At 33.3% G+C, this 17,471-nt stretch overlaps 1 protein-coding gene across 1 annotated transcript in view; it reads left to right on the forward strand.

Annotated features, from left to right (window-relative positions):
• The window catches only part of RANBP17 (RAN binding protein 17), a 220,837-nt gene that overhangs the window by 19,383 nt on the left and 183,983 nt on the right, over positions 1-17,471 (forward strand). The window contains exons 8-13 of the mRNA XM_014550316.1: positions 1,737-1,810; positions 4,245-4,364; positions 6,626-6,772; positions 7,365-7,537; positions 10,264-10,457; positions 16,704-16,809. Coding sequence (XP_014405802.1) covers positions 1,737-1,810; positions 4,245-4,364; positions 6,626-6,772; positions 7,365-7,537; positions 10,264-10,457; positions 16,704-16,809 — 814 coding nt within the window. The remainder of the gene's footprint in view (positions 1-1,736; positions 1,811-4,244; positions 4,365-6,625; positions 6,773-7,364; positions 7,538-10,263; positions 10,458-16,703; positions 16,810-17,471) is intronic.

Below are 17,471 nucleotides of genomic sequence, written 5' to 3' on the forward strand. Positions count from 1 at the left end.
CATGACATTTCAGAATAATAAGGATAAAGAGAAGATCCTAAAACCTACCAGAAAGAAAAAAATTAAGTCACCTACAGAGGATTGGGATCAAGGATGTTATTAAACTTCCCCACAGCAGCACTGGAAGCTAGAAGTCAGTGGAGTAATATTCTCAGACTTTTGAGGGAAAATTATTTTCAACCTAGACTGAAATTGTCAAGTATAAGATAGAATGAAGACATTATCAGACTTGCAAATTCTCCTGAAACTTATCCCTTATGCACTTGTTTTCAAGAAGTTACTTAATATACAAGCCAAAAAAGTAGAAGATTCGGGGTTTGGGAAAAGGGAGCCTCAACCCAGGATGACAATAAACAGATATAACACGGAGATAATTATATAACAAATTTAGGAATAACCAGTCCATGTTGAAGGCTCTGGGAGGTAGCAGTGGGAAAATGAAAATGATAAGTTATTTGATGTTATTAATCATATGGAAAATGTCATGAAGAACATTTTGCAAATCTGTCAGAACATTTGTAAAGAATTAGTGAAGATAGATAGACAAATAAGCACAGAAAAGATGCTATGATTAAATCCAGAGAGTGTTAGAAATGTGATATAAGGATAGTGTACTCTTGGCTCAGCTGTTGACATTATTTACGTAGTAATAATAAATGTAAACACTTAGAATTGATTTAATCCCAGATGGTGTAATAGTGGATAGATTTTTAAGAGGATGGATTGTGGAGGGTGGTGGGGTGAGTGATTAGACAACTAAAGCCTTATATACTGTCACAAATTCATTTAATGCCTAAAGTAAAATGAATAAAGAAATAATATATAGCATGCTATTCAGAAATATGTATGTACCGTAAATATAGAGTTGAAGTGGGGTCGGGTACAGCTGTTTTTTATTATATATTTTTAGTTATTTTGGCACTATTTGAAGTTTTAAATGTTTATACTACTTTAATACAAATGAAAATATTAAGACAATTCTCCCAGTAAGAACTGTACTAGTAGATGCTACATAGAAATAAGGAACACCTTAGGTAATTAATTTCTATCTCTGTATTACAGTAAAACCTCGTTTCTTGAATTTAATTCATTCCGAAGGCTGTTTGAAAATTGAGTCATTTTTCCCCCACTAGAAATAATGTAAATTGAATTAATCTGTTTCAGACCCCCAAATGATTCCCTGTTTTAACCTTTCTTATATACAAAACATGTCTATTGTACTGTTTAATCTATAAATAAAAACTTTGAAAACAAAAAGGACATGAAATGTAAATGAAAATTTAACAAAAAGGAAAGGAAATGTATAGTAAAAATGAAAATTTAATAATAATTATAAGCAGCAAAAAAACACGAAAATATTCACAGCACAATATCCTGAGATTTTAACAGTGGTAAATTGACTCAGATTCTTGCATTTTCTCCAAGTATAAGGTAGAATGAAGGCATTATTAGACTGGCAAATTCACCTGAAATTTATCCCTATGCACTTGTTTGCCACCTAATCATACAGGTATCAGCATGAAAGGGTTGTCAGGTTGAAAAGCAAATTGTTTGAGATGGGAGATGTTCGAGAAATGAGGTTCCACTATATTTCATCTTTCAAAAGAAAATAAGCCTAACAAGAAAGAGTGGCCGCATACAGAGGTTTTAGAGTTCTTGGTTTGTTTGATAAAGTCTTACTATGTTAAGATCACAGAATTGAAAGTAATGGTATTAGAAAATAATTTTTTTTCTAGTTTTTCTGGAACCAGAAACATTGGATCTTTTCTTCAATTTGTATCATTCACTTCCACCACTACTATCTCAGTTAGTAAGTAAAAATCATTTATTATTTCATTAAAAAGTATCTGTGATCTTTATCTAAGGTTGTTTTAGATTTACTTTTAAAAATTCTACTTATATTCTTGGTTGGATTTACCTCTCACAGGAAAGTCTTACATTTCTGGGATTTGTGTTGCTGAAGCTGTTTGTCAGATTCTATTCAGAGTCAACAGTGCATTCTATTTCATGGGTGATCCCAGAGCCATTTACTGTTGATTTAGCTCCTGCACAGAGCCAGCACAGCCCATCAACCTCCTAAGTTTATCTTCCTTCCTATTCAGTCCCCATTCTTTCTGGGCCTCAGTCCAGTAATTGGCCACCCCATCAATTACCTTCCCTTCTCTTACCCTCTTTCTAGCTCTTTCTCAGCCCTGCCTGTCTCCAGGTCTTCCTCATGCCAGGCAGTCCCCATCAGATATCTCTGAATGAGAAACAGAGACCTGCTCACTTGATTTTGTGCTCATTACTTCAGTTGTTAATTTTTTAAAATCCAATTCTATCATGTGGTTTAACAATTCTTGAAATTCTTTGATTATATACTAGATCTTTGAGACTCTGAACCTCATCCTGTCGGATCTAAAACAGAAACCAGGCTAGATTGGACAAAAAAAAGAATAAAAAGTTGTCAGTTTAATATCTAAGCTTGTAGAAGTAAAGTTGGGAATTCTAATATTGCCATTTCCTGAAAAAGATGCTCCCGATTTAAAGTGCATATCAGTGTTTTCATGTGTTGTCACCTAGAAGGAAGAAACAGATTCACAAAAATACTCTTTTCTTTTTCTTTTTTGTTAAGGGATATGCTCCTGAAGCTAGGATTTTAAGATGGTGGTTTGGAAACAAGGTTTCAGAGGACACATATGTGTCCAGGTGGTGCCACCAAGCTTCAGCCTTCTGTCTTTTAACCACAATAGTCTTGTTTTTAGTTGTTTAAAACTGTCGTTGTGTGTACAATTATGTTTTGGATAAAACAAGCTATTAGTGCTTAAAAAATAAAATGGAATATAATGGCTTTAAGAAAAAAGTAACATTTATTGGGCATGCCCTATTAATATATGGTGCTTATGTCACTTTATCCTCAAAGTGGCCCTGCAGGGGGTATTATTACCCTATGTATACTGGAAACCACACTGGCAAAGGTGACTTTCTCAGGGTAATAAACCAGCAATTGGAGCTGAGATTCAAACCTACGTGTTTTGGCACCCCCAACTCTGGATATTTTTAATATGCAGTAGTTCCCAAACCTTCTACACATCAGAATTGCCCAAGAAGTTTTTTTTTTGTTTTGTGTTTGTTTGTTGGTTTTTCAACAATAAGGCAAACTGGACAACATCTGAAAATGCCATCCTCTGATTTTTGTCCTTATTCTCACCCTTGCCAAGAGACCCAGGCATTATGTGTGAAATGGAAATATTTAAATATCAGCACAAATTGTATTTTTAAAAAAATCAGGCAAGCAAATGTTATGTGGACAAAAACATATGGGCCGGTTTGACCCAAAAGTGACCAATCTGGGGCCTCTCATTTAATGATCCAGCAGACTTCATGGGCACCAGTGGTGGAATTAAGAAGCCAGGTAGTGAAATTATCTGGTAAAGTATTAACTTTAGGAAGATAACTAGGCCATAGATACTTGGTAGGCATTTTTATAGAGCATCTAACTCTTCCAGCAGCATTTCCAAATTGTTCCTCAAGATATTAATGAATATTCTGTTACCAGATAAATTTGGGACATGCTAGATTCAGTAAAGTTGTTGGAGTCCCTCATCCCCCTCCATTTGCAGGATACCATAGTGCATACCATGCACTATTTCCCAAATATATTCTATCACAAAACCATCCTATATTTTTGGTTGAACACCTGGTTCATGGGTTCACAAAAGAACTGGTCCTCAGAAGCAGTTGAAAGCCTTTTGAGTGTATATGTCCAGGCTCTGCTCTGGGCATATCCTATATAATAAAAGCCCAGCAACCAGACAACAGAATGACTAGAATGACGGGTCGACCAGTCGCTATGACGCACACTGACCACCAGGGGGCAGATGCTCAATGCAGAAGCTGCCCCCTGGTGGTCAGTACGCTCCCACAGTGGGAGCACCGCTTGGCTGACCAGGATGAGCGGTGCTCCCACAGCTGGCCTATCCCCGCAGGCCACTCCCCCCACCAGTGCACGAATCCCGTGCACCGGGCCTCTAGTATAATATATGAAAAAATATTAGAAGAGAATACACACCAATAGAAATGTTAATGTGGGGTTGAAGGGTTGTCGGTGGTAGAGGTAGATAGGTTAAATTTTTAGCTTTTATTTTTGAATTCTATTATGCTTTTTAATCACAAAAATTAAAAAATAATATTTTTTATGTAGAGACAAATGTGGCCATAGTTACTTTTAAAATTGAAATGACTCTTGTTGTTTTCTTTTTTAGGCGCTTTCATGTTTAGTTCAGTTTGCTTCTACTAGAAGGTCCTTATTCAGCAGTCCTGAACGTGCCAAGTACCTTGGTAATTTAATTAAGGGAGTAAAACGGATACTTGAAAACCCTCAGGTATTTATGAAGAAACCGAATTAATACTTAGCATATAGAAATATAGTTTTCTTGCTGAAAGGTGCATAGTAAACTCATTTCTTTATTATGATTCTACAAGAAAATATGAAGTATCATATTCATCTTCCTTATAGTTCTTTTGTAGTAAAAATGTGCACGTTTCCTGACAGACTTCTGTGTTCTTCCTCTTGTATTTTTCCATTCTTTTAGGTGAATAGAGGTCATATATCGTATTCTTCTGCTTTTCACTGTTGTACTACATTTCTTCGCTTGCACTTCTTAAGTTACCGAAGTCATTAATTCAGAGTTATATCTACCTTCTGAACTAGAAGACAATATAAATCTGAATGTTAATATTGGAGTAAATGGCTTTAAATGATGAAATGATGTCTTTTTGCCCTCTTGTGGACAAATAAGAGTTTGTAGATTTTTAAAATCTACTTTCTGCACTAAGTGCAAAGCTTCAATAGCTATATTCATTTAAAGAATTGCAAAGCCATTATTAATTATTTGCCTACATAAAATTTTTTGTTTCACTTTTTATTTTGTTTTAGTTTAAAATATTTGTAACGAAAGTACAGATTTAAAAGGTTAAATGATGAATTTAAGGAAGTTTATATAAATCTCTTGGTTACTACTAATTTTGAGGGGACATGAAAAAAATGTATTCATAAAGACCAGTTGTTTTTGCAGGTTGTTTTTATATGTTGTGCATTTGCTTTACCTTTTCAATTTAATATAACTAAAATGTGTTTTGCTGATAAATGAAATTTTACCAATACACTTAAAATTTTTTAATTTTAATTACTATCGTCAATCATTATGTGGAAAGTAATATGCTAATAGCAGATAATTCTCTTAATTGATTTAACATCTAAATGTTGATGTTTCATGGCTGTAAAAGTTAGTTTGAATATTATATTGGTTATTTTGGAATTACATGTATTAAAAGACCTGTGAGCACAAAATATCTTCTTGTAATTTGCCCTTAATAATTAGACACTATTTTATGTTCTTTCCTTGAGCTCATTTGAATGAAATTTCTTATAAATTCCTTCAGTATTAAACAAATACTTTTTTAATTCTGTTTTATGCCAGCTACAGTGCAAAGTGCTCAAATTATCAAGATCATAACACGTGTCCCCTATCTTCAAGGAGCTCACAGACAACTGGGTGCATCTCTTTTAGTCTTTTCTTTTAACCTAGCCTCTTTCAAAAGTTATTTCTGTATCTTGTGCTATTTTTGTTAAACTTTGTGCCCTACATGACAATAAATTATTTGAATGACTCTTCATTTAGCAACTAACTGGAAGATGCATGAGGGTACAGTGCTTATAGGTACTCAACAAAAATTTGTTGAGTTAAAATAAATTTCTGTTATTTGTGTGTGCACATATACTATTTATCTTAAGGTGGGGTGGGATGCTCTTTTCTAGGGTTTCTAGAGGCCATTCTTATATTCTTTACTAGAGCCCCGGTGCATGAAATTTGTGCACTCGGGGAGGCGGGTGGGAGGGTCCCTCAGCCCAGATTGCAAGAGGACGCAGGCCAGGCTGAGGAATCCCACCGGTGCACAATTGGGGCCGGAGAGGGATCCGGGAGGTTGACCAGCCTGGGAGGTAACCGTGGGAAGGCTCCAGGGCGTGTCCAGCCCGTCTCAGTCCTGAGCGGCGGACCCCAGCAGCAAGCTAACCTATTGGTTGGAGCATCTGCCCCCTGGTGGTCAGTACACATCATAGCGACCGGTTGACTGTCTGCCCCATGGTGGTCAGTGCACGTCATAGCGAGTGGTTGAGCAGCCTTAGCATATCATTAGCATATTACACTTTGATTGGTTTAATGGCCAACCAGACAACTGGACACAGCATATTAGGCTTTTATTATATAGGATTTTCTTTCTCAAATATTTTTCAAATCTTCTATTGACTTATGTTTAAGCCACAACACACATACACACACACACATACACATTTTTGTGTGTAATATGATGGGTTCCTAAACATTATAATTTAGCCATCATAGTGCAAAGTTTCCTGCAAAGCTTCTACTTTGGATTCCTTATTATTAATAATTTATAACAACATTAAATCCAGCAGAAATTGTTTTCTTTCATTACTATTTACTCAGTTGACACAAAATAACATAAGTACTCATGAAAACTGGAAGACTTAATAAAATACTATTGGAATTTTATTGATGGTCATCAGCTTGGTTTGTTTTTAAGTATTTTTAAAAGTCTTTCTTTTTGTCTCATATTTTAGGGTTTGTCTGATCCAGGTAATTACCATGAATTTTGTCGATTTTTGGCTCGTTTGAAGACAAATTATCAGCTGGGAGAATTAGTTATGGTGAAGGAGTATCCTGAAGTTATCAGATTGATTGCTAATTTTACCATTACTAGCCTACAGGTAAAAAGAAATTTATAATTGATATTAAACTGTAGGTAGTTTTAAAGCAATTTCTTGGTAAGATTTGGTGAGGATTTTAAAAATATCTATTAGAGTACTTTGCTCAAAATGTTCATTGCAAGGTTTTAGGTTAAAAAGTTCATTAAACATTTTATAATAAAAATTAGAGGCCATCTAAGTATCTAATAATTGAAGAATTAATTGAGAAGCTGTAGTATCTATGTGAAGAAATATACAAGTTTTTACAGATTGGTTTTAGGGAAAATTCTATTTTTAAATTTAGGAAAAGGTTTTAAAACCGTATTTCCCACATGATATCACCTCTGTGAAAAAATATTCATGGAAAGAAGATTAGAAGGAAGTTATTAACATTTTGATAGTGAACATTCCTGGGTGATAGAGTAATGAGAGATTGTTGGTTTCTTCTTTATGCTTTTTTTGCATTTACAAAATGTGCTACGTTAAGTGTTCATTAGTTATATAATCTGAATAAAAGTTAATTTTAAAATCTGTGTTTAGTAATTTTGCCTCTGTAATTCTTATTCTAGGAAGCTATGTCATTTTAAATAACATTTGCTTTATTTCTTTGTAGCATTGGGAGTTTGCTCCCAACAGTGTTCATTATTTATTAACTCTGTGGCAAAGGATGGTAGCTTCAGTTCCTTTTGTGAAATCAACTGAACCCCACTTATTAGACACTTATGCACCAGAAATCACGAAGGCCTTTATCACTTCTCGGTTGGAATCTGTTGCCATAGTTGTGAGGTATTGAAAACTAAATCTTTCTGTTGTATTTTCATCTTTTGCATCTTGGAATTTTAAAAAATTTAGGAATAATTTACCTATTGTAAAATTCACCCTTTTTAGTGTACAGTTTTATGAGTTCTGACAAATGTATACGGTTGTATAACTACCATCACAATTAAGATATAGAATGGTTTCATCACCCCCTAAAAGTTCTTTTGGGTCCCTTTGTAGTCATTTCTTTCCCCACCCTTAGCCTCTGGCCATTGCTGATTTGTTTTGTTTCCCTATAGTATTTGCCTTTTCCGGAATGTTGTATGAATGAAATTATACAGTAGATAGCCTTTTAGTCTGGCTTCTTTCACTTAGCATAGTGCACTTACGAGTCCTCCAGGTTGAGTTAGCAGTTGTTTTCTTTTCATTGCAGTATAGTATTCCATTTTATGGAAGATCACAATTTATCCATTCACATCTGAATGGACATTTGGGTGGTTTTCATTTTTATCAATTATGAATAAAACAGCTGTAAATGGTCCTGTACAGATTTTTCTATGAACATAAATTTTTGTTTCTTTTGTGTAAGTACCAAGGTGTGAGACTCCTAGGATGCATAGTAAGTGTGTTTTATTTTGTAAGAAACTGCCAAACTCTTTCCCAAAGTGGCTGTATCATTTTGCATTCCCACCAGCAATGTATGAAAGATTCAATTGCTCTGCATCCTCACCAGTACTTGATATTATCAGTCTTTAAAAATTTTAGTCATTCGAATAGGTATGTAGTGGTACCTCATTGTGGTTTTAATTTGCATTCCTTGAATGAATAATAATGTTGATCATCTTTTTATGGGCTTGTCATATGTATGTATATGTATGTATTCTTTGGAAAATGCCTGTTTATCATCTTTACTGTTTATCATCTAGTAAAGAATATAAGAATGGCCTCTAGAAACCCTAGAAAAGAGCATCCCACCCCACCTTAAGATAAATAATTACATTCACCAATTATTACATTCACCAATTATTACATTCACCAATAATGCCGATTTTTTATTGGATTATTTTCTTATATTGAGATTTGAGGGGGTCTGTATATTCTGGTCACAAGTCTTTTTATCATCTGTTTTTCAGATACTTTCTCCCAGTTCATAACTTGCCTTTTCATTTCCTTAGTAGTCTTTCAAAGATAAATTGTTTTAAAGTTTGCAGTCCAATTTATCCTTTATTTTTTCTTCTAAAAGTTATGTACTTTCAGAACTAACATTTAGATCTGATTCATTTTGAGTTAATTTTTGTGATGTGAGGTAAGGTTTGAGGTTTCTGTTGTTGTTTAGCATATGGATGGCCAATTATATCAACACCCTTTGTAGAAAAGACTTCTTTCTCCATTGAATTGCCTTTGCACTGTTTTCAAAAATTAATTGACTGCATACATGTGGTTCTATTTCTTGACGCTATTCTCATTAATTTAACTGTTTCTCCTTCTGCCAATACCCTATCTCAGTGGTCGGCAAACTCATTAGTCAACAGAGCCAAATATCAACAGTACAACGATTGAAATTTCTTTTGAGAGCCAAATTTTTTAAACTTAAAATATATAGGTAGGTACATTGTTATTAATTAGGGTACTCCTAAGGCTTAGGAAGAGCCACACTCAAGGGGTCAAAGAGCTGCATGTGGCTCGCGAGCCGCAGTTTGCCGACCACTGCCCTATCTTGAATACAGTGATCTTATAATAAGCTTTGAAATCAGGTAGTATGAGTCTTCCACCGTGGTTTCCCTTTTCAAAAATTATTTTGGCTCTAGAATAAATATTTTGCAATAAAATGGGTGAATCCCTCAAACATTATATTAAGCAAAGGAAGGCAGACATAAAAGAGTATACTGTACAACTTCCATGAGGTGCAAAATCAGGCCAAATTAATCTGCTCTTCTTTTGGGTATATAAGAGGGGACTTCCGGGCAATAAGGAGGACTCTGAGGTACTGGAAACGTGCTGGTTCTTGTTCTGAGTGCCAGTCGCATTGGTGTGTTCACTTTGTAAAATTCATCAAGCTGTACACCTGATTAGTGAGCTCTCCTGTATGTGTATTATATGTGACTATAAAATTTTTATGAAAATAAGGGAGCCAAAAAAAAGTATTTTGGCTCTTTTACTTCTTTTGTTTTTCCATGTAAATTTTAGAATTATCTTGTTAGTATCTACAATAAAATCCTGGTGGAATTTTAACTGGGATTGCATTGAATTTGTATATTAATTTAGGGGAAGAATTGATATCTAAGCAATATCAAGTCTTTCAGCCAGTAACCATGTTTATTTTTTAATATATTTAGTTCTGTAATTTCTTTCATCAGTGTTTGTAGTATTCAGCCTTAAGATTTTACATATATTTAATTAGATTTAAGTAGTAGTTTATTTTTTCTGGTACCTTTGGAAGATACTGTTTTTTAAATTTTAATCTCCAATTTTTCATTGCTAGTATATAGTAATACAATTAAATTTTGTATATTGATCCTGTATGCCAGAATCTTGGTAAACTCACCTGCTAGTACAAGTACCTTTTTTGGGGGTGTTTTTTTAATGTATGCAATCATGCTATTTTCAAATATAGACATTTTATTTCTTCCAATCTATTTGTCTTTTATTCCTTTATCCATTATGGAATTTTATTTAACATCAATAAAGTACATTTGTGGTAAATAAAAGTACATCACACTAATGCCTGCAAACTTGTTCTTATATATTTGCAGAGATAATTTAGATGATCCGCTGGATGATACTGCCACCGTCTTTCAGCAGTTGGAGCAGCTATGCACTGTCAGCAGATGTGAATATGAGAAGACATGCACTCTTCTTGTACAGTTGTTTGACCAAAACGCACAGAATTACCAAAAGCTTCTGCATTCTGCTTCTGGGATAACGGTGGACATGGCAATTCAGGAAGGTCAGTGAATTTTATCTGACTATTATATGGCATGCACAATTTTAAGTAGCTTCATTAATCACTGTGTAATTTTATGCAAATTATTTTTATATATTTCCCCCAATTCCTTACCCACCCACCCCCAATAAGCATTAATTTTTTTAACCTTTTGGATATTTTGGTGGCTTGATGGTTAATTTTCAGTTTTCTTTATGATTTACAGGAAATGTTTTTCTCTGGAATCAGTATCTAGAAAAGCTGATAACGAGTAGAGTTTATTATCTTATAACTAGCTTTTAACTGATCTAATTGATCATGTTTTCTTCTTTGTTGTAGAAGACTGCAAATTCAGAGCCTAAATAGATCATAATATAGTTACACAATGCAATACTATATAACAATAAAATGAATGAGCTGTAGGTATACTTAAAGATGAATGTCAGAGATAAGATATTTAGTGGGAGGGGGGCAATTGTTAGGAAACTATATATAGTTTGAAATACTTAATATAGCCTCAAAGCAAGTGATCCTAAAAATATATTGTTTTGGAACATATAATGATATGCTCAAGTGATATAATGAAAGAAAAATGTCAAGAGAATAGTAAGCTCTAAATGCAGGATCATGGTTACCTCCAAAGTGGGAGGTAAGGAGACAAGCTAGGGGAGGGATATGAAGATAGGAGTGAGTATACTGGTAAAGCCTTGGTTCACAGGTGTTTGTTTTATTACACTTCATATACATGAGACATTGTTTTTCATATATATAAATATTACATTACAATGGAAAAAGATTCAGTTGTGAAATCAAAGACCTATTTTTCTACAAAAGGATATTTCTTACAAAAGGATATTAGCTGTTTTAAGATATATTGATGAAATTAACTGAACAGTAATAATTTACTAATGTTAAATAGGTTTATATATTGAATAAATAAGTCAGACTTGATTTTTGATTTATATAAATTCAAGGAGTTTTTATAGTTAGGTACATTATGTAGTTTTAATAAAATGCCATTTCAAAGTCTCTAATATAATGCCTTATACATAGAAAATTTTAAATAAGTATTTTTTCCTTCTAGTCCAAAGGTCAGTAGCAAGGAATTTGTCCATCTTTTAAAGATTTCTGTGGTCTACTAAAAATGATTGTTCTATATTATGAAAAATATCTCACGTGGCTCTAGTTTGTACTACTGTATGTAGTAGTATTCAATTTCTTTTGTGCAGACTAAACACTTCAGTTAGTGTTGAACAAAGAAAATTATATGCTCTCGTTATATGTGCTTTAATTTAGATGCTTAATGGCTTTTAATGTTACAAAATAAGTTTATTATTATATTATAATCTCATTTGTATTATATTGTCTTGCTCTTCCATATTTGTGGTGATGTGGTCATGGTTTACGAAAACAATAATCCCTAAGAAATAGGTCATTAACAGTAGTTAACGATTACTTGTGATCTATGGTAATGACTGATTTCTTTGGGATTATTGCAGTTATAAACCATAATTACAGATTATTACAGCAATAATTATTTTGTTTAAGGAAAAAATGTTCTGTGCTTGAACAGCTGCTAAAACAAGTACCCTGAACATAAATGGAAAATTAAAATGGAAATTTAGTCTTATTATAAGATGAGATACTTTTAAAATTTATAGGTATATAATTCATGTATTGGATATTTATATATCTAAATACAGTTTAGATTAGTGGATTTATATGGTTCTTTATATTTTGTGGAAGTAATTCTGTAGCCAAAGTAACTTCTTAACATTTATTATTTTGAACACTGCCAGACTACAATTGTTGAGGTGTAGGGAAAGGTTTAATATGTATGAGAAATATTACTTTTCATTCAGTTAAATATGAAAATTACATTTGATAGCTTAATAATAATGCCTTTTTATTTCATTGTTCACTTCTAACACCCTAATTTATCCAGTCAGTAGTTGTTACTAAGGGTTAAGAAATGCCTGCTTTTCTGTTTTCTGTATGATAGAAATCACTGCTTTCTAAAACAAGGAAAGAGTATACGTTCTACTTTTCTCTAAATAAATAAATATCCATTCAAAACATCATAATTTTAAAAAAATGCTCACAATTGATCACATGCTATCTTTGTATAGTATTCTTTGATATAAAAGTTATAATTTAAAGGTCACAGAGTAAGATGAATTAAAGAATAAAAATGTATTTTCTATTATTAGGCAGTGATACTTACCATACTGCATTGGAAAAAAATCATTTTTTACTCGTACCTATCTCTCTTACTAGGTTCAATTTCTTTGGCATGGGTCTCTTTTCCTTCTCACCCTGTCCCATACATATACATACTAGTATTTAGTTAAAACACTACAGCAGAACATGACACATATTAGATACTCAGCAAATGATTTTCTGAGTGTATTTTACTTGGAAAATTTTTTACTTTTTTATTTTTTGTTTGCTTGTTTTACAAACAGCATTTAAAAAGTATATATGACTAATTGTAACTAGCTTTACAATTAGCCATATATACTTGTTGCAATTAAATTGCAACAAGCCTCTTTGGAAAAGAGTACTTTACTTGCAGAATATCATTTAGTGCTTGTCACAAGCCTGTGAAACAGGTATTATTATCATCCTCATATTTATAAACTAAAGCCAAGAATGATTAAGTACCTAGCATAATAGTAGAGGCAGGATTGAACCCAGACTTTCCTCTTGGGAGCTAAATTGTACAGCCTCTATTTTTAAATATTGGTCTTCCAACAAAGAAATATAAAAATTACATGCATGATGAATTCTTTGTCTATTTTCAGCTAGGTTTGTTTTATCAAAAGCTATTTGGCAAATGCTTCTGTGTTACATTAGTGAAAACTCCCAAAGTAAATTATTTTATTTTATTTTAAATTCAACTATTCAATAAATATTCATTTTATCTGTCACATATACTTGCTTTTATGGGGGGGGGGTGATTTGAGAATCAAAAGAAGTGTGAAAAGCCCTAGAAATGATCCCAAAGGTAGATGAAATCTCATCTTATCTGTGGTGAAAATATGGGAGACAACTAAAGAAAAATTCAGGATTAGCAATGAAAATGTTTTAAATAAACACAGGAGATTGATAGATCATAAGATATTGTTGGATCACAAAGGTTTGTCCAGCTAATTGACACCTGTGTTGAGTATTACCTTATACCAATCTTGAGAGGAAGTGGTATATATCTCATAATAGTATGAGAATGGACTTCTGGAAATTTGTTGCTTATATTGGAATCATAGCACTGCATTTTTTTAATAGGGATTTGTGACATTCAGTGAATATATGTAGATAATAGATACAGTGTTTAGAACAGTACCTACTAAATAGTATTATATAAATTTTGCTATTATTTTTAGTAATAGTAAAGCTTGCTTTAAGGAATATCAGTATCTAAAAATTTAAATTGACACAACATAAGGTTATTCATATTTATTTTGAGGAATAATTTGCAACAGGTATTTTAAAAATAATGACTCCCATAGACAAATTATTACATTCACCAAAAATTGTGTTTGCAATGTTTTAGATTCATATGCATTATACAAAATGTGTATGTCCCATACACAATTGAAGCATAGTCTATTTAATGGCTTCTGTACTATTCTGTGAAATATGGTTGATTTTCATTATTCAGTATTTATGTTCTACAAAGTTGCTGTGAATACTGAATTAGCGAATATTAAACCATTTGCTTGTAGTGGAAATACTGGGTTAGGTTCCTATGGGCCTCTGGTTACATTTTCATCAACTGATCAACATATAACCTTCTTTTATGTGTTTTTCTGCTTAAAAACACCTTACTTAATATATATTGTTGATTCATTAACAGTGAACTTAGCCAACAGCACTACAACTCATGCCTGGATGAAGCTTATCTAACACATGTATTTTCTCTATAAAATGCGTAACAGCCTTTTTTCCACTAGACAGCGCCAGCACTGCTCTTGAGGACGATTTTAAATGGTAAAATCACCAAAAAAAGGTTCAACAAAATGTGGCACCGATTGATGTTTTCCTCTCCCTCTCGCTCTCCCTTCCTCTCTTAAAAAAAAAAAAAAAAAGGGCAGGGAAGGGGGATGTGAAATGTTGGCAGATTGTGTTTCAGTTATGTCTTGCCAAAATTTAGTGGCTTATCAAATAACAGTATTAAAATAAAGTTGTTTTAAAGTGAAAGATTCATGGACTAGAGGTGCCCAGTAGAATAAAAGATTGTTGGAGTTGGAAGATTCATCTTTGTGGATATTGAAATTACCACTGATTGTGATAGAAATATTGTTGGAAAAAGTGACAGCAAGCCAGGAATTAATAAAGAAATAAGGACAACTAACTTGAGGAAAAGTTGAAAATTGCAACCAGAAAGGGTATTTGGTAGTATAGTCTGATGACATAAGATGTAAAGCTGAGTACTTTTGTGGTGGAGAGAGGGAGAATGTTCTGAAAGGGCCATCAAGAACACTACTCCATGGTCAAGAGCCAAGATACAGGAGGTGTGGAAGCGAAAGCAGCTACCACTTGAGAGGCCCATGGAGAAAGCAGGACCATCAGGGGACAGTGTTTGTTAGTAACAGACTTTTATATTGATCATACATACTTTGGAAGTATATAAGGTAACTTTCTAAAACCTTCAGTTTCCTACATGGGCTTTTTTTTCTATTAACTTCTTCACTAATTATACATTAGTAATTCATCAAATGAAATTACTTGATCAAATTAATGATTTGATTTTATTTAACCTATTTCATGTTGCTAATGTACAAAGCTGCATAATTGGTCAATTCTGATTTATTCATTGTTTTGCGATAGATTAAGGGATGTGGATACTTGCCAAGTTACGTATTAACTTACAGGGAGTTTATCACCTCAGTACGCTGATGTCTCTCCAGAAGTTTGATGTAGTTGTTGAATAGATGTAATATAGTGATGTCTGCTAGTATCCCCAGGAAGATAAGAATGTGTCATTTTTCTACTTAATTTTTATTTATTTACCCTTCCTAATTCTTCTTACAAGCACACACAGCCTCGTTTATTGCTGTTTAGTTCAATACCTTGTATAAAACAACACTGTAGTTCACTTTGACAAGGTTTCCTAATACAGCAACATAATTGATATCAATATTATGAAATGGCCTGCTCATCTTTGTAAAGTCAGTCCCCAAGTATATCACAAAATTTCTTTTTAGCAAGATAATTGCTATATTAATTATTCATAAAGGTCTCAAAAATCTTAGAAAATCTGATACATAGATCAGTGAATCTAGAAGTGTAAAATAATATGCCTTTAGTAAAAACCAACTATAATAATAAAAGCATAATATGCTAATTAGACCGGATGACCTTCCGGACGAAGCTGGGGCTGTGAGGGAAGCCCAGGTCCCGGGTGCCTGCCAGCGGCTGGAGGGAAGTCTGGCTCCTGGGTGCCAGAGGGAAGCCTGGGTCCCAGGTTCCAGAGGGAAACCAGTGTCGGCAGCTGGGGGAAGGAAGACCTACTCTTGCACGAATTTCGTGCCTCGGGCCTCCAGTTCAATATAAATGCCTCTATTTCTAAATTGTCAATGTTGACTGCCCCAAAGTAACATTTGTGAAAACTCTAGCTGTTGCCATTGTGCCACTGTTGTAAGGTTATTTAATCCTCTGCTGCTATTGCCCATGAAGTTGATTTGGTTGTCAAACTGTGATTTGCACAGTGAAAATATTGGATTTTTAAAAATTATGCCTAAAAATACAAAGGGAATACATTGACTACCATCTATTATATTCTAAGCAGGGGTAATATTTAAAATGATCAAACTGGTACTATTATGACCAGATGAAAAGATTCTGATGATTGGATAATACTAGTATTGACTAACAGCCCTGGATCTAGACACTACATTTGTTTTTTTGTTATCAAGTTTAATTTTAATCACTTAAGTCTGCAGGGTAGATACAATTATCTCCATTTTACAGGTGAAAACCTTGAGATGTAAAGGCATAAGTAACTTATTCAACATCACACAGCAAATTGGTAAGCTGGGATTCAAACAGTTTTGGCTCTAAAATCTGTCAATTTTACTGTTCTGCTTACTGCCTTGATAAACTTAAAACCCAAACTCTCCACTCTGAAGAACTGAGCTCACAATAGTTTATCACTTGTTTGGAAGAAAAGATGATTTTATAAATTTTGGAATTTTCTGAAAAATAAGCTTTCTTTCTACAATACTTCCTAAACATGTTATATGTATTTTCTTTCATGTTATATATTAGGACGTCTTGCATGGCTGGTATATTTAGTTGGGACAGTTGTTGGAGGAAGATTAACATATACCAGTACAGACGAACATGATGCTATGGATGGAGAATTATCCTGTCGGTAAGTAATAGCCATGTAATTTACAGAAATTTACAGTGTAGTTAAGAAATTTAGTTACTGAACTGGTATTATTAGCTAAAGCATTTTGTACCTGGCCTTTTGAGAAAGGCATTTTCCTTTTTATTGATGAGAATACCAAGGTTTAGAAGTTAAGTGATTTGTAGATGTCAAATCTCTAGTAAGTTGTATAGTCGGATATATTTTTAACATGTATTTAAATAGTGTGATGATTTAGGTTGCTTTTTATTTCTTAGGATTTGGTGAAGCATGCAATTTGGTGTATATTGGGATGGTGGCAAAATTGGGATGACATACATCTGGTCAAAAGCAATGAATAGTCAGTTACCAATACAAGCTTTATTTATGATTGTTGGCTAGATTGTTCACTTCATGACCATCCCCTTAATAAGGAGCAATTCATGTTTCTATTCTAAACTGAGGAAAATTCCTACGTATGTATGAAATGAGTGAGTTGGTTTTCCATATATTTTATTTTTTAATAGCATTTTTATAAAAAGTAATACATGTTTTTGTTGAACCCTTTAAAAATTAAAATGAAGTTAATTTGGAGATAGCTACTACTATCATTTTGGTAAAGACCTTGAGTCTTTTAAATTCATGCTTAAGGGTATATGTACACTACATGTGTATTTATCAACTTT

This window comes from Myotis brandtii, unplaced genomic scaffold (assembly GCF_000412655.1).
Source record: "Myotis brandtii unplaced genomic scaffold, ASM41265v1 scaffold6, whole genome shotgun sequence".
Taxonomy (NCBI): Eukaryota; Metazoa; Chordata; class Mammalia; order Chiroptera; family Vespertilionidae; genus Myotis; species Myotis brandtii.